The sequence below is a fragment of the Rhinatrema bivittatum genome, chromosome 7, assembly GCF_901001135.1.
Source record: "Rhinatrema bivittatum chromosome 7, aRhiBiv1.1, whole genome shotgun sequence".
In the NCBI taxonomy this organism is placed as follows: Eukaryota; Metazoa; Chordata; class Amphibia; order Gymnophiona; family Rhinatrematidae; genus Rhinatrema; species Rhinatrema bivittatum.
Window position 1 is genome coordinate 54,691,936 of NC_042621.1, and position 18,587 is coordinate 54,710,522.

At 41.3% G+C, this 18,587-nt stretch overlaps 1 protein-coding gene across 6 annotated transcripts in view; it reads right to left on the reverse strand.

Moving 5' to 3' along the window:
- The window catches only part of TDRD12 (tudor domain containing 12), a 387,684-nt gene that overhangs the window by 2,018 nt on the left and 367,079 nt on the right, over positions 1 to 18,587 (reverse strand). For all 6 annotated transcript variants that reach the window (XM_029608411.1, XM_029608406.1, XM_029608409.1 and 3 more), the window contains 4 exons: positions 18,027 to 18,090; positions 17,625 to 17,738; positions 17,376 to 17,529; positions 17,221 to 17,287 (listed from right to left, as the gene is read on the reverse strand). In XM_029608411.1, coding sequence (XP_029464271.1) covers positions 17,221 to 17,287; positions 17,376 to 17,529; positions 17,625 to 17,738; positions 18,027 to 18,090 — 399 coding nt within the window. The remainder of the gene's footprint in view (positions 1 to 17,220; positions 17,288 to 17,375; positions 17,530 to 17,624; positions 17,739 to 18,026; positions 18,091 to 18,587) is intronic.

The following is an 18,587-nucleotide window of genomic DNA, read 5'->3' on the forward strand; positions in this document are numbered from 1 at the left end:
ATGAATCGTGGAAGCCAAGCTAATGTTTGCTGATTCTGAATTACCATGAAAAAGAACCCCAAATACGGAAAGCAATAATAAAAACAAAGATTCCATACTACAGATTACTGAGAAAGAAATAATTTAAAGGGTGACCATCACATCACGCCTAAGGTTGCAAAAATGAAATCTTCAATGCAGTCTATGGTGATTGTAGAGCATAATCATTGGTCAATCCAGCACATAAGTCTATTTTTTTACATTTTATGTTTGCAAGTAAAAGCTTTTCAGCCACACATCTTAAAAGAATTCCAGAATGACCATCACCATCTTTTTCAGGGAAGGTGGACTATTTTCCAAAACAATTCATGAAACTGGGCTCGATGTAAAATTTATTTTCTCAACCATGAAAAACCTTACAAATGCCCCCACTAGCAATCATTGATTTCTTTACCTTGTGATAGTGATATTTGCAAGATGTTTCTAACAAAAAGGGGAGAATCATTGTAAAACGTTTCCTGAAGTATCTGAAAGTATGATTACTCCCTCAATTTCTTGCTAGGATACTTTATCTGTCACAAGTTCAACACATCATGAGGAACTGAATCCATCTTATTATGCTTTAAATTTTATTCAAGTAGATGCTTTAAAAGCGATTCAAAAGGTTATTTCCTTACAGTACAAAGATAGTGAGCTTATTAGTTGAAGGTTTCCTTCCTGATTCTTTGAAAGCAGCCACTATCAGGTCAATTAAAAAAATTATCACGCTGATCAGTTAGATTTGACCAATTATAGGCCTATATCAGCCTTGTCTTTTCTGGTCAAAATAATTGAGAAAGTTGTTCATAAACAACTTTGTGATTATCTAGAAGATAACTCCTTGCTAAACCTGAAACGATATGTATTTAGAAAAAGTCTTAGTATGGAACCTTGTAACTCATTGACCGATAGCATTTTGCAAGACTTTGACTATGGCCAAAGTTATATTCTAGTACTTTTAGATATTTCGGTGGTCTTTGACATTGTTGACTATAGGATACTGATTACACGGCTGCTTGAATTAGGGCTTCTAGAGACATACTAAAATGGATTAATTCATGGCTGTTCCACAATAGCCTCTCTAAATTTTTCTAAAATGGAGATTTATTTCTCTAGACAGTTATTGACGAGTTTCCTAAATTTGTATCTGAAGGACAAGATATTCTGATTCCCTCTGTGGTACATGATGTTGGTATTTTGTTTGATATAAAGCTGTCTATGAAAGCTAATATACGTAATCTGATTAAATCAGGTTACCATAAATTGCGGATATTGAGAAGGTTAAAGCCATTTTTGGAATCTGAAGATTTTCATCTGGTCTTACAAACTCTAACCTTCGCCACTTTAGACTTTTGTAATTCTCTCCTTTTAGGGGTATCCAAATATACTATCAGGCCCCTGCAATTATTACAAACCTCAGCAGCAGCTAGAGTCCTAACTGGTTTGTGCAAATATATTACATCTGTGTTATTTAAACTACATTGATTATCAGTCCAATTTTTAATTTAAGGACCTTATGTTAATTAAAAAAATTATTCAGAATATTGATACTTCTTGGTTAGGTGCTAATCTTCATTTATGCACACCTCAAAACTATTTACATTTAGCTAATAAAGGCTTGTTAGCTCTTCCTACAATTCAACAAGCACATTTGGGAGAGGTACAGGAGAGGGCTAGCTCAGTAGCTGGACATATCCTATGAAACACTATGCTTGAACTATTGCGTACGCTAGCAGATAGAAAAGCTTTCAAGAAAATACTAAAAACATGGCTTTTTAAACTGGTCAATCTGATCTTGGGAATTAGATATGATTTAATAGATGAATTGGCAAATGATTAATACTAAGAGTGTGGTAAAATGCAGGTAATGTTATGTGCCTGTGTTTTATTTTTTGTTTTTATTAAATTATGTATGTTTTACTATAACCTCCACTATCTGTGGTGTAAGCAGTTATGAAATGTTTTTAAAATAAATAAATTACATGTGCTCACATTTTGTTTCAAAGAGATGAGCAGCTTCTGCTTCTGTATATAACAGTATGGAGCATGAGCAGAAACAGAAAAGAGCAACAGCAGTAAAGTGGAAGGAGGGCATGCAGGGTATGTCTGTAAGACTGAAGAGAAAAGGAGGAATGTGTGCAGGACAAGCTAAAAGCTAAAATGCAAACCAAATACTTTTGTGAAGTGTTCACTGAAAAAGAAGTTGGAGAAGGAGCACAGATAGCTGGGAGGGGTATGTAGTGTAGTGGCATAGATATCACAACATTTACAGAATACTGTTATCTACATGGAACTAGCAACACTAGAAATGGACAAAGCTATGAGGTCAGATGGCATTTAGCCTAAAATATATAAGGCGATCAGAAGGTTTTGGTGGATCTGTTGTATCTATTCAATCAACCAAGATGGGGATGGTTCCATGAGACTATTGACAGGCAGATGTTATTCATAAGAATAATTAGGAGGTGGTGAGAAATTACAGGCCATGTAGCCTCATCCCAATGGTTGGTAAATTAATAGAGATTTTATTAAAGGAAAATAGAGAAGTATCTTGATTTTAGCAGTTTTCAGCATCTGATCAATCTTTGACTAGGTGATTAGAGCATTAGATCAATGCCATATAATGTGGCATACCAGGATTTCATAAAAACATTTAATAACGTTCCACATAGTAGAATCAAAAATAAACTAAACAGTCTGGGTGTGGATCCAAAGGGAGTGACCTGGATTAGAAACTGAGTGATAGTTAGAGGTAATATTGGATGTTGTTTTACATGTAATCAGTCAAGAACGACTTACGTTACAGGCAATATACATTTTTTTTAAAATAAATCAAAGTTGCTTACCTGTAACTGGTATTCTCCATCGATAGTGGGACAAGCAGGTTACACAAGTAGGATGACATCATCTGACATAGAACATGTTCAGATAAAACAAAAAAAAAGTGAGCATATGCAGGAATTCCCACATCTGTTGCCAATGCCATATAAGCCTCCTCAATCACTTTCCTAGCTAAGCTTCAACTCCAGAGGAGGGAGGGAGGGATTGTGTGGCTGGTTTGTCCCACTATTCATAGAGAACACCCATTACAGGTAAGCAACTTTGTGGACAAGCAAGACAAAAAAATCACACAACTGGGGACTTCCAAGCTGAGGGTTGCAGTATAGAATTTGATAAGCACATTTTTTAAAGTTTGGATTGCAATAAAGCAGAAACTTATAGATTGATGAGACTACATAAATTCCCATCTGTGGTATTCCCCAAGTGTTAAAAAGATAGCAAACTGTAGAGTTATGAAGGGACCACTCATAAAGCTGAAATCGATGACAGCTTGTCCATAAAAGCACAGAGTCTTCCTAGATGGTATTTAGATGCATCTTCCTTAAAGTTACCCAGGTCCATATTTTGCTTGTGTCTATGCAAAGAGCTGTAGATTCCATGCCTCTGTTCATAAAGTACATAGCTACTGTTCCTTTTAGCCACTTTCTGAAAACAAGTGCACTGAAGATAGTTCTTACTTCTAAGAGATTTATGTGACAGTGAAAGTCTTGAGATTTTCAAGTCACCTGAGAGCCCTGTGTAGATGCATCAGTTGTTAATATTTGTTGAACTTACATAGGATGAAAATTTGATCACATATTAGATTGGCAGGTTGAAGAAAGTTGATTCCAATGACATCTCAAGTGCCATTATGCCTATTTCATATGTAGGTGGGTAAATAAAACATATACAGCAGTTGCCATAAGACATAACATTATCATGAAAGTTCTGGCTGTCACTGATGGCTAACTGGACAAACTGTGAAATACTTGACTCAAGTTTTCCATTCTTGTTAAGAGGAGGAAGGCCTTGCTTACTTTGGTGGTCAAGTGAGCTCCTATGAATTCTAGCTGGTATATTGCATTTAAGTGAGAATTTTCATAGTTCACAAGGAAGCCCAGCGGAAACAAAGTGCTCAACATGTAGGTTGTTCTTGTTCTGCTTCCCTTGGGGACCTTCTAAGACTTTAGCCAACAATTCAGTTATGGAAAAACAAAAAAATAATACCCTCAAAGACTGCTTCTACAAACTGCACACCCTAAAAAGACTTAAACCTCTCCTACATCTCAATGACTTCCGCACCATATTACAAGCCCTCATATTAACGAAAATAGATTACTGCAACTCCCTGTTATTAGGCTTGCCTAAAAACACCATACAGCCTTTACAACTCCTCCAGAATGCAGCCGCCCGAATACTCACCAACACCCACAAAAATGATCACATAACTCCGGTTCTCAAACACTTACATTGGTTACCTGTAGCATCTAGAATTGCCTTCAAAGCCCTCACCCTAATACACAAATCTCTTCACAACCAGAACATGCACTGGTACAAAGAACACTTCTCATTTCACAACAGCAATAGACCCACCAGAAAACAATATCTAGCTACATTACACACCCCCTCACCTAAGCTTACTAAACTCCGCACCACAAACGAAAGAGCCCTATCCCTAGCAGGCCCGCTTCTTTGGAACAAGCTACCTACCTCCCTCCGCCAAGAAACTTGCCCAAAAATATTCAGGCAAAACCTGAAGACCTGGTTCTTCAAACACTCTTATACCTAATATACACACATACACTCTCACCCCCCCCCCCCCCCCCCGCAGACCTGGGTCTCCAATCCTAGCTCCTCAATTACTTCTACCCCTTATATTCACACAACCACTCTAACCCCACCCCCTACAACTCCTAACCTCTCCCCCTCCCCCCACCTATTTTCCACCTCCTTTTCACCCCCTCCCTCTACTCTAAACTACCTCCTCCCCCTCACCCCCCATAAAGTGAATTTATCAGAACTACATATTGTATATAAAAAACTTCTATATAAAAAATTTGTTCCCAATCACGTGTATATATACCTCCTTTAATTGTGGATACCCTCCTATATATCAGAATCTCCCCCTCCCCACCCCTATATATCAGAATCTCCCCCTCCCCACCCCCGTTTAGATAACCTCTTTCATGTATCACACTTTTATAATTTTACTTATATAATCTAATCTGTTATTTGTATGCTCTGAATGTTCCTTATTTAATTATCTAATTACGCAAAAATTGTAAAGCCTGTTGCTCAGTTCTGTTATATGTAAACCGGCGAGATGTTCCCAACGTTCGTCGGTATATAAAAGTTACTAAATAAATAAATAAATAAGACATTGTTTGTTCTTACATAAGCAGCTACACATTTTGTGAAAACCCTGAGAGCTGCTGACAGGCCAAATGGCAGGACTCGATTCTAAGTGCTCTTTGCCTACTAATAAATGTAGGTATTTTCTATTGTTCTTGTGAATGGCTATGTGTATGTAGGCATCTTTCAGATCCTGGGTTGTCAGCTAGTCCCCAATGTCTAAATTACAGGAAGAATGATGTCAATTGAATTCATCTTGATTTTGTTTTTTCATGTATTTGTTCAGACCTCGTAAATCTAGAATGGGGCAGTCCTCCAGAATTTTTTGGTATGAGAAAATACCTGGCGTAGATTCCTTTTCCTCTCCAATAAAGGAACTGGCTCTATTGCCAGTAATTTTCTTCTTTAGAATGCTCAGTTGTTAAGACATTAGATAATATGGAGAGGACTGGCTGGTGGTAGATGCAGGAAATTTAAATGGTAACTCTACTGAATTATTTTCAGAACCCATGTGTCTGATGTGATGCATACCCACTAAAAGGGTCATTTATCATGAGAGAGAGAGAGAGAGAGACTCTGTAGAGAGCAAAATGTCTACTTATACCACTGTAAGAGGAGGCACTTAACTCGGTGTAGGGTTTGAGGTTAGGGTACGTTTGTGGGGGGGGCAGTTTACACACACAGTAGGAGGTAAACAGCGAAGTTGACATCACTGAAGATTTTCCACTGTTCGAATCGATGAAAGGTACAAGAGGAGTTGATTTGTACAACAAGCTAGGCGGAGAGTGCATTGTACAAATCAATTCCTCTTGTACCTTTCATGGATTCAAACAGCAGAAAATCTTCAGTGATGTCAACTTTGCTGTTTGTACCTCCTACTGTGTCTGTAAAACTGCTCCCCTAAAACTACCCCATACTGAGTTTAAAGTGCCCCCTCTTACGTGGTATAAATAGTAAAGTGACATATTGGTCTCTACAGAGGTGCTCTCTCTTGCTCGCTCTCTCTCTCTCCTAACATGTGCAATGATAACCTTTTTGCTGTAATGCCCCCTGCAATGGATTAATCAGCGCACGAAGCTAAAATTATTGCAGGTGTGATAAAATGTATCATGCCTTGTGGAAATTACCTATGTGATGCAGGAGCAAGGGAAATTAGCCTAACCACGCCCCTTTTTATCACGGTCATTATTTCTGCTATAAATATAGGATTTTGATAAATCTAGGGGTTAATATGATAGTGTAAGTCTTCCCCCAATGAAAGACACTGGGCTGAAGAAAACAGGGGGCAATTTTGATTGTCATAATTGAGGCACTGACTTCTGTATAGCCTGATGGGAGGATCTTTTCTGAGACTTATCCCTAGACTTAGATCTAGTTGCTGTTGAGTATAGTATTGTACTTGAAGGAAGTATTATTGTTGAAGGGCTTATGTTGAAATTTTCTCTGCAAAGATTGCTGCACAGTAGCTGATGTCAGTGATTATAATATGGAGCAATGATCTTTGATCTTATCTACTACTTACTTAACTTTGCCACCAAAAAGGTTTTCTTTTGTGCATGAAGCTTTGGTCAATTTATCATGTACATCTTCCCTCAGTCCTGACATTTTAAGCCATGTTAGTCTTCTAGAGCCTAACACAATAGCTGAAGATCTTGAAGATGTATTGAAGACATCATGATTAGATTTTATCAAAGTGCTGTGCATTCTTCTGCATCATTACTACCAGGTGTAAACTTATCTTGGACATCTGCAAAGTGTTGTAGAGGAATTGAACCATCTGGAACAGGTAAGCTGAAATTCTGAATTGCAACATCACTAATTGAAATCCTTTTTTTTCATGTATTGAGTGATTCTTGCCAGATCATTAGTTGTAGTTCTTGAAGTTTGTTATGGACAGGAACAGCCATAGACTGCTTAGGCAGTTGTATTTAATTTAAGAACACCAAGTAAAACTTCACTGGTTGATTTGTCTTCCTCCAGCTGGAATGGTATAGATGCTGCCATCTGTTGGATGAAAGCCAGGTACGACATCATCCATTGGAGTAATACTTTTCACTGGTTGTGGAGAAGGATCCGATGGCAGATCTAGATAACTAGCAATTGACTGAATCAGTTCCAATGATTCATACCGGTTCTTGTTTTATGTTATATTTTATGGATGTAATATTGTGACCTGCCTTGAACATTTGTAGAAAGTGGGATATACAATTTTTTAATAAATTCTTCTAAATCTGAAATTAGAACTGGAGGGACTATATGGTGCTTTCCTAAGAAATGATGTGCCACATTCAGCTTCATCCTCAGTAGTCAAAGGTCTTTCATAGGAGGAAGTGATAACTGAGTTCGAAGCCCAGATATACATTTCTCTAACATTGGCTGCAGAAGTTTGGAAGGTGGATTAGCTAGAAAATGCTTCATGTAACTATGGATGAACTATGTATTTATTGACTCTGTAAATTCCAAGTTTATAATGTTATAAATCTATTTTCTCCTTATCCAGTTCTACATTGTTAATTTGCCTTATGTTCCGTTTTATGTACTGCACAGTTTCTATGTTTTGCTTCTACACCTGTTACATGTAAACCGATGTGATGTCCTTCGAACATTGGTATAAAAAAAGCCATAAATAAATATATAAATGAAATCCATCCACATTTTCTGAATGAAGGGATGGCATTCAGATGAAGGATGGTGATGTATTCTTGAAGAAGTTCTGAATTTGAGAACTAAAATCAGTGAGGAAGACTTTTTAAGCCTGAAGGAAAAGAGTTAGTATTTCAGCTTAAGCTCTCTATGAGGCTGATGTAATAAAGCGCACTGAAGCCGCCGTGAGTTTATACATGCGTTTTCCCATGCAAAACCCTATACGGGGATGTAATAAGGATTTTGTGCGCAGGAAAAAAGCACATACAAGCACATTTACAGACCTGAATTTTTTTCTGCACGAATGCATACTAATAGCATGCAAAGGAGGCAATTACCTAATCATGGACAATGCAAGCAGCTGTGTTAATGCTAGTGCAGGTTTTTTACCGTCACAGTCAGGGTATGAGTTAAGTGACAGCGCTGACTCGCGGGCCATTTAATTCCATTGCTTGCATTGGTGTGGTGAGGTTGTGTGTCCGTGCAGCTCTGGTGTGATTTCGATGATGGAGATTTCTGATTGTGTCCAGTTATTCCTGATGCTGTGGCATATCCTGCAGGTTCGCCAAAATCGTATGACAGCAGCAACAGGTTTGGCAGGTGACAGAGGTCATGGCAGGAGAGACAGGATCAGCAAGGAGCAGGTGGAGAGGAGGGATCGTGAGGAGCAGGCTGTTCTGGCTGGAAAAGACTACAGAAGGATAAGGAGGAAGTGGGTATTTTGCCTCAGGACCATGCTGCTGGGGATGCCAGAGTTGGATGTCATGAGGACCTACAGACTGAGCTCCAGAGCTATCATGGGCCTGTATGAAGAGCTCAGAGAGGACATTAATCCCCCCTAGAACACAGTGGCTGTGGTGGCTGGCATGGAGCAATCCACATCCTCCCATCACTTCACCCGGGTACTGTGGGCCATGCTGCAGAGGGTCAAATACCCACAGCAGCTTTGGGAGTGGCAGCAAATGAAGAGAGCATTTTTCAATATCGCTGATATGCCATATGTGATGGGAGCTATCGACTGTACCCATGTGGCTCTCACCCCTCCTCATGGAAAAGAAATGGCATGTCGAAACTGAAAGCATCACCACTCCCTCAATGTGCAAGTGGTAGGTAACGCTGACCAGAGGATTTCTCAGCATCATGGTAAAATTCCCTGGTAGCAGCCATGATTCTTTCATCCTGGCACAGTCAGCACTGGCACAGCAATTCACAGAAGGGAAATATGGTGAAGGCTGGTGGCTTGCTGAGATATAAAAAAAATCACCCAAAAATTCTTTTCAATTATTTGCTATGTGGGGATGGGGGTGTGCAGTTAAAAAACAGAAGTGTGCAGAGGAGGGAATAAAAGTCTAGTTAGTATGTGCTTTCTGTTACATGTGTGCCCTATTAAATTGGTTATTCACCTGTGAGCTTGTGTGTTACTTTTGCTTTGCATTTTAGTACACATGCATGAGAAAGATTATATTATTATACCCTGGGAGCCTTTAACTGACATGTACCAGACAGAATGTACTAATATGCATGCAGTCAGATTTAATTAATTCATCATTGTACATGCTGTATGCTACATGGGTGTTTTCATGCCTAAATTTGCCACACGTCAGCACGCAGTACTGAGCATCTAAGACAGAATAGTAAGGGGCGGATTTTAAAAGGCCTGCGTGCGTAAATCCTTCCGGATTTACGCGCACAGGGCCGGCACGCCTATTTTGCATAGGCCGCCGGCGTGCGTAAGTCCCGGGGCTTTCGAAAAGGGGCGGGAGGGGGCGTGTCTGGGGGCGTTCCCGAAACGACGCAGCCTTCGGGAGCAGGCCCGGGGGCGTGGTCGAGGCCTCCGGACCAGCCCCCGGGACCAGAGGACGGAGCGGGGCTGCTGGCCGGCGAGCGCAAAGTTACGCCTGCTTTCAGCAGGCGTAACTTTGCCAACAAAGGTAGGACGGTGGTTTAGATAGGGCCGGCGGGGTGGGTTAGGTAGCGGAAGGGAGGGGAAGGTGGGGGGAGGGCGAAGGAAAGTTCCCTCAGAGGCCGCTCCGAAATCGGAGCAGCCTCGGAGGGAACAGGCAGCGCCACTGGGCTCGGTGCGCGCAGGTTGCACAAATGTGCACCCCCTTGCGCGCGCAGACCCTGGATTTTATACCCTACGTGCGTATCTTATAAAAATCCAGCGTACTTTTGTTGACGCCTGGTGCGCGAACAAAAGTACGCGATCACGTATTTTTTAAAGATCTACCCCTAAGGGTTTATAGGGTCATGGGAGGCCAGTGTTCACTTTATAAAATATTTCAGTGTTTTAACTCGCAGGGGTGGGTAAAAATGGCAAGAACTTTCAGAAAAAGCAATCATATTTCGTTTTAAAAAAGATATTTTTTGTGTTCTATAGGTGACACTGGCTATGGATGCAGGTCGTGGCTGCTGACGCCATTGGCAGTGCTTCGAAATGCTGCTGAAAGAAAATATCAGGAGGCACATGTCAAAACCAGGGGGTTAATAGAGCACACATTTGGTTTACTTAAAAGTAGGTTCTGGTGCCTGAACCACTCAAGAGGGTTTCTCCAATACTTACCTAAGAAAGTAGCAGATATTGTGGTAGCATGCTGTATGTTCCTTAATATAGCCCTTCAGCACAGCATTGCGCAGGTACTGAACCCAGACCTTCCAACAGAGCCAGAGATGTGCGCTTCAGCCCCAGAAAGCAACAAAACAGCGAGGGGAAATTAAATAAGGCGAAAGGTGTCAGACTATTTTGGCTGAGCAGCACCATTTCCTCTTGGACTGTGCCAGAAAGTTCTGGAATTGTGTTTATGGCTCTGATATCTGTTCTAATACATTCTATTTAATGTATGGAAATGTTTATTTCTTTAAGAATTATATATATTTTTAAATGTTTTCTACTGCGTTGGATCCTGTCCATGGTAGGGGTGGTCTTTGGGTTTGCCAGCCTAGTATCCAGGGTTCACTGCCTTACAGAACTGGGCAGGTAACAGACATAGCACACCTCTGCCAAGCTCGGCAACCATGTTGCAGTTAATTTCCCTTCACACTAGGGTGGTAGTCTCTGGGGTCATGGACACCAGTACTCTGATACTAGTGTGCTGGGAACTGGAGATTACCACATAGTTTTGGGAAAGGGGGAAGGATGATGGGAAAGGGGGATGGAAATAAGAAAAGGGGGAGTGGGAGAGGAAGGTGTTAGAATAAACCCATGCTTGGGAGGAGGCAGAGAAGTGAGGTTGATGGACCTTTGAAAGGGGGGGGAGGGGGAATGGGGAAAGGGTAGTGGGAGAAGGGTGGGTGGAGGTAACAGTTGAAAGGGGGTTAGTAGTGGGGGAAGGGGAGGATAAGGGGTTAGGAGAAATCCATGGTTGGGAGGGGAGGGGGAGGAGACAGTAGTGGGGTTGATGACATTTTGAGAGGAAGGAGGGAGGATGGGAAAGGGGGGTTAGTGGAGGTAATAGTTGGAAGTGGGATTAGTAGTGGGGGAGGGGAGAATAAGGTGTTAGGAAAAAACCCAAGCCTGAGCAGCCAGATCTATGATGAGCTAGGCGTTTTTCTGGGCGCCCAAGCATCCAGATTCGTGCCCAGCTTTGTGCCTATCTCAGTGCCTGAGCGGCAAGATTCGTGATTAGCTAGGCGTTGTTTTGGGCACCTGAGCATCCAGATTCACACCCAGCTGGGCACCTATCTTGCTGACTTGCAGTGTGAATTATCACCCATGAAAATATTTGCCATTTTTTCTGCAGCAGAGTTATTTAAAATATTAAATACATTCCAATCCATTCGTTCGCTTTTATGTGTGGATTATTGGTGCAGGTTTTTGGCACGGATGTGGCCGCTTATTACATAGGACCTTACCGTGGCTTATTGTACGCGTATTTCTGTGTGAAAATCATTTTTATAATTTATTTTGTTTACATCCCATGGAAGAGCCAGCTTTAGTCGCGCGCGGTGATCAAAACCCGTGCTCATAACTAGCGCCTGTTTTGAAGTGGGTCTTATTACATTAGCTCCTATATGTGAGGAGTATCCATGGAGACATCAGACTACATCAGGGGTCGGGAACCCATGGCTCGCGAGCCAGATATGGCTCTTTTGAGGGCTGCATCTGGCTCGCAGACACGTGTCGCCATACTTCGCGGTTCCCCGCTGACCCAGCTGCTCCCCGGTCCTCCGCCGCCCGGGCTTAAAATGCTGTCAGCCCGGGCGGAACGCGGCAGGACAGCTGGAGTCAGCGGCACCGGCGTGCTCTCTTCTCCTCCCCCCCCCCCCCCCCCGCGGCCCGGAAGAGGAAGTGGAGAGCATCGGGTGCCTGCGCGGGAAGAAGAGACCACACTAACGTGGTCTCTTCTTCCGCGCAGGCACCCGATGCTCACCACTTCCTCTTCCGGGCCGCGGGGGGGAGGAGAAGAGAGCACGCCGACTGGAGTCATCCGGGTGCCTGCGCGGGAGTCATCGGGTGTCAGCCGGGTGCCAGCGCTGGAGTCATCGGGTGCCTGCGCGGGTCTTCCCGCGCAGGCACCCGATGACTCTCCACCTAAATCAGCTCCCGGGCCGCGGGAAGAAGAGAGCACGCCGGTGCTCTCTTCTTCCCGCGGCCCGGAAGAGGAAGTGGAGAGCATCGGGTGCCTGCGCGGGAAGAAGACTGCAGCGCGGCTCGGAGGAAAATGAAAATCTTCAACCGCGGCCGATGGGACTCCGCCTTCGCCTCCGCGAGGGCTGAAAATGAAGGAGGTTAGCGTTGGGAGGTGGCTGCTGCTGCCGCGAGTTCCCGGGGGGGGGGGGGGGGGGGGGAGAGAGAGAGTGAATGAGCGAGCAAGCATGTGTGTTTGAGATCCTGTGTGTGTGAGTGAGAGATTGCATGTATGTGAATGATTGAGAGCCTGTATATGTGAAAGAGAGTATGTCTGTGATTGAGATCCTGCCTGTGAGAGAGAGAGCATGAATGTAAGTTTATGATTGGGAACCTGTATGTGTAAGTTTGTAATTGAAAACCTGTTTGTTTGAAAGAGTATGTGTGTATGATTGAGATCCTTTGTGTGTGAGAGAGATCATGTGTATGTATGATTAAGAGCCTGTGTGTATAAGTAAGAGAGAGATCATGTGTGTCTGTGTCTGATTGACAGCTGGTTTAGGTGATGGAGCATGTGAGTATGTGATTGAGAGCCTGTGTTTAAATGAGAGAGAGAGACCATGTGTGTCTGTGTGATTGAGAGCTGATTTAGGTGAGGGAGCATGTGAGTATGTGATTGAGAGCCTGTGTTTAAATGAGAGAGAGAGACCATGTGTGTCTGTGTGTGATTGAGAGCTGATTTAGGTGAGGGAGCATGTGAGTATGTGATTGAGAGCCTGTGTGTAAATGAGAGAAAGAGAGGACATGTTTGTAAGCATGTGAATGAGAGTCTGTGTGTGAGAGAAAAAGACAGCATGTATTTATGTGATTGAAAGCCTGTGTGTGTGTAAGCGTGAAAAGATAGACAGCATGTGTGTAAATGTGTAATTAAGAGCCTATATAAGTGAGAGAGAAAAAACATTTGTATATGTGAGTGACTGAGAGCATGTGTGTATAGGTGTGTCATTGAGAGCCAGTGTGAGAGAGAGCGCTGGTATGTGACTGAGAGAGGAGAAAGTTCCAAGCAAACCACCCCACCTCCTGCTAATTCAGAACAATCTCAGGACACCTGGATATCAAACGTTCCCAGGTATGCAGAGCAAAAAATTTTTTGTATCCTTATTATTTTTCATTACTGGATCTTTGTGTCTGCTATTTTGAAATATTTTGTTGGTATCTGGAAATGTTTTATATGAGTTTTTAATTATTGGATATTCCACTCATCAGCTGTTTCGAAATATGTTCTTTTTGTTAGTACAGTTTTACTGCTGATGATTTTATATTTCTTGATTTGTTTTATAAGGATGTGTGATGTTTCTTTTTTCCTTTGTTACACTGCATACAGAGACTCTGGCTTGTTGCAGTTTCCAATTCAGTTTTTGTCTGCATGCTTCTTGTTATGCGTTTTGGTCTCTTTATTCTATGTTAGGTGAGGGACAGCACGTGATTCAGGTGAGGTTTTCTGCTGGCGTGTAGTTTCTGTGTAGGACTCTATAGCAGCCTGACTTGGTCCGTTTTCCTAATAGGAGATGTATTGGTGTCTTAAGGCCTGGTGTAATATTTTCAGAGACTTATTGTACTTTAAAAGTGTGATCTTACATAAAATGCACACATTTACTTGTATTTAGTTTTAAACATATTGTATGGCTCTCATGGAATTACATTTTAAAATATGTGGCGTTTATGGCTCTCTCAGCCAAAAAGGTTCCTGACCCCTGGACTACATGCAGAACTACTGGGCTATATCATGCATGGGCCCAAGACATCCGAGGCAAATACCGTGAAGGTCCATGCTGGACATTTTATACCTGCAATTAGAGTACAATTTAAACTTTTTTTTTTTTTTTAAGCGATCTGAAACTTTTTCCAGACATTTCAATGAGAATAAAAAAAATATATATATTTTTTGGATGCTCGAAAGAAAAAATTAAAAGAAAGCTGAAGAATCAGTAAATTTAAATTAATGCTATTGAAAAAGCAACAACAACAATGGCAGCTAAGGAAAAAGCAAACAAATACCTATCTTGCTTTGACAGAGAAAAAGAGACTGAGGTGACTGTGAGAACTCCTGCGCATGCTTACAAATGTTTTTGGTCTTTCTGAGGTCAGAGAGCACATTCCGCATCTGCGCATTGGATGATGTCACCCTACTTATGTGGTTGCATTTGTGCTGCTTGTCCACAGAGAAATAAATATTTCTATATATCAGTTTTAGAATTGTAATAATGTGTTATCACACAGATAAGATTTAAAAACAATCTCTGAAATGGTCCATAAGAACAAATGCAATTGCGTTTTTACATATTAAAAATAGAATATTTACTCTAACATATACCGTATTTTTCGCTCCATAAGACGCACTTTGTTTCCCCCAAAAGTGGGGGGAAAATGTCTGTGCGTCTTATGGAGCGAATATAAAAAAAAAATTAAAAATCTAACTAAACCCCCACCCCCTCCTGACCCCCCCAGACCTTCCAAATTAATTTACTACAACCCCCCACCCTCCTGAACCCCCCAAGGCCTGCCATAAGTCCCTGGTGGTCCAGCAGGGGTCCAGGAGTGGTCCGGGAGCAATCTCCTGGACTTGGGCCGTCGGCTGCCAGCAATCAAAATGGCGCCGAAGGCCCTTTGCCCTTACTATGTCACTGGGGTCGACCAATGCCAGCGGTAGCCCCTGTGACATAGTAAGGGCAAAGGGCCGTTGGCGCCATTTTGATTACTGGCAGCCGACGGCCCAAGTCCAGGAGATCGCTCCCGGACCCCGCTGGACCACCAGGGACTTTTGGCAGGTCTTGGGGGGGTCAGGAGGGTGGGGGTTGTTAATTAATTTAAAGTGTTGGGATGGGGGGTTTTTGGGAGGGGGGAGGGGGGTGGTTTCCCACAGAATTAGAAAGACAAAAGTTTTCTGATCTGGGGAATGGACCGAAATGGCCCTCCCCAGACCTGAAAAAAAAATGGGAAGAAAAAAATGTTATGCACTCCCCTAATTTGCTCCATAAGATGCTCAGACGCCCAGGGACAGAGCCGGTTTAGCACAATTTTATTTTTTTTTTAATTTTCCCCCTCTGAATCCTAGGTGCGTCTTATGGTCAGGTGCGTCTTATGGAGCGAAAAATATGGTAATAAATGACAGCAGACAAAGACCAACATGGTCCATCTAGTCAGCCCAGCAACTATAGTGAAAATGATTAAGGAACATCTTGTGCGTGTTCACTTGTTATGCTGTTATTCAGGACATATTTATAAAAGAACAGCAATGCCTTCAACTCAATGGGAAAAATATACAATTGGCCAGGAGTGTGTGAATCGGGGGAGGCAGAAACCCAAACTAAAGTAATGGTAAAGACCCATGGAATTATTTCTTTTCAGGAAGTGTTTCAAGAACCACTAAATTGACGGTCAGGTAATTAATTACGCAAACAGCAACGGAGGAACAAACTGCACTCAAGTATCAAAAACACCAGACAAAAGAGATGCAGCCAAAAGTTAAGTCCTTACACTTCAATATCTAGTGTATAGATGATCCTTTACTGTGAACGGCAACTCCACTGTGGTATAACAAAAGTAACACTTCAAAGCCACTTTAAAGTGTTAATTTTGTTATACTACATTGGAGTTGCCGTACACAATAAAGGATCATCTATACACTAGATATTGAAGTGTAAGGACTTAACCTTTGGCTGCATCTCTTTTGTCTGGCGTTCAGGTAATTAATTACAACAGGAAAAAAAGGGAGACCAAATGCCAGCTGGCTATTTTCTCTATTCTCTACTAACCGAATCTGTACTGTGAGAAGTATGCCTGAACAGCAAACCAACATGGAGAAGGAAAATTCCCAGACGCCTCTGCTATTCTTTAGCCTGCCTGGGCTGAATGAACTCTGAGTGACTTTCTGAGCATGACTTGCAGAATGTCCCTGACAGGTAGACAAGCTGGCACCAGAAAGGTGAGGGTCTATTCATTGGGTCACAAAGAAGAAACCAACGGCGGGAGCTTCAGGCACTATTCTGTTAAAATCTCACTGGACAAGATAATTAACAGAACAAAGGATTATTTGGAGAGTGAGGGCAAATGGGCTACGCCTGGAAAAACTACTCAGGGCAGTTCAGAGATAGGTTGTCATGTCAACAGCATGATGTGACTCTGTAAATGAGTCTCTGGGCAGTCACGTAAGTCTAGAAGCTTCGACAATATTGTATGTTTATCTCACAATAATCTCATCTTATAATAATTTTATCTATAAAAGAAGGGTCACTTCCTGTATCCAATGAGATGCTGGTCAGATTGTAAGACTAAGGGCACCCAGTATCCAGCATCTCCCAAGAACACTTATATTGCCGAATAAAAATACTTTATACCTTTTACTGAGTCTAAGTGTTCTTGTGTCCCTGGCCCTAAGCACAGAGTATTATTTACAACTGCTGCTTTTTATATTTATGAAGACAGCTTTTCAAACAAATTCATTCCTGTATGTATTAAAGAGTGTTGTGTACCTAATCACCACAAAATTTTATTTTATCCCAAGTAAGAAGCTTTGCAGTTTTAAGGACAAAACATATGGTACTCAATACATAATTCAACATCATGTATCCGTGCCAATATAGTCAAGCATTACAAATATCTTTTTGTATATATGGCATGTGTTTAAAATTCTCTAGATTTCTAGTATCCAGTTCTAATGCAACAATGTCAATATTAACGGTTAAAAAAATAATAAATATTAGAAGCCACTGCCTTTCAATATTTTTATGTAATTATGAAACTAATGCCAATTGCCTTACCAAGAGGAAACCGGCCAACATCTTCAGAATCTTCCAAATGTTCAAAATCAAAACATACATTTGGATTCTGTTAATAAAGAATATGAAAAACTTTACATGCTGCAACAGAACATATGGCATTTATTTATTTAGTTTTATTAGCTTGACTGAGTCACCTTTTTTTTTAACAAGCTATTCCAGTCCCCTTTTTTGGCTTTCGTGAGAATTAAGACTGGCTCTCCCTTTTTGATTACACACAACGATTGTTTTGCCAATATATTATTACTCAGTTCCAAGTCAGCCAAATAATATTTGTCTTCTGAATGAGCACTGCATTATAAAATAAAGATAAATAAAATGTTCAAACCAAAAGAAGTCTTGTAAGCTTGTTTTATTCTCTAAATAAAAATATATGAAAATCTTACCTGAATTTAACTCTATCCATGAAAAATGTAGAATTGTGATTTGTAACATTTCTTAGTTTAATCATCAAGGTAAGAGTATCTTCCTTTTGAAACCATTTTATTTGTGGGTGGAAACTAAAATGAACAATTATGTTAGTACAGAGCAATTCTGCTATTGCCATACCTCTTTTGGAAAATAAATCTGTATTCTTAACTAGTTATCATCCAGCACTTAAGATCTCAGCCCTACCTGTCACCATGGCTGGTTATGGTGTAAAAAAGTTACATGAAAACCTGCGGATTTAGCCAATAATTATTATTATTGTGAGACATAAATACGATTCTCCTAAAATATGGCTGGATCAAATTATATTAAGCAAACTATAAGAACTCTCTTTCTGAAGTTGAAAAAAATCACATTACCTTTTAAGAGAAGATTCTGTAACAGTCACTGCTTTTTTACTTTCGGTGCTGACATTTGTATTGTCTATTTAAGAAATGACAACAATTAATTAGTTATAAAATAGCTAATTCCAAGTAACTAATTTACCAAGTTTTTCCTTTCATTGATAAATACAGCTTGATGCAGACAGAATTAAAGTTAACATTTCATCTACATTTACTCTGAATACAGAAAAAGGGAAAAATAATCACTGCCTTGTCACTCCTATGACCCAAGGAACAATCCAGAAGAAAAAACAGTCACCCATTCCTGAAACTGTCATTTTCTGTAGTTTCTGAAAATATAAATGAAGGCAAGAAACCTTAATGCATGTGTTCCCAACCTTTTTGGGTGTATGGTATCTCCTGACCAGCAACTCTCCCTACCAGTATCTCTCTCCCAACAGCCAAGCTACTCCCCATTCCCCACAGTCCCGCTCCCAGCATCTCAAGTCTCTTTCACAACCAGACTTTCCCCAGTCTCCACCCCTCCGGCCTCTCTCCCTCAGCCTCTTCCTCCCTCCCCAATCCTACGCCACTCTC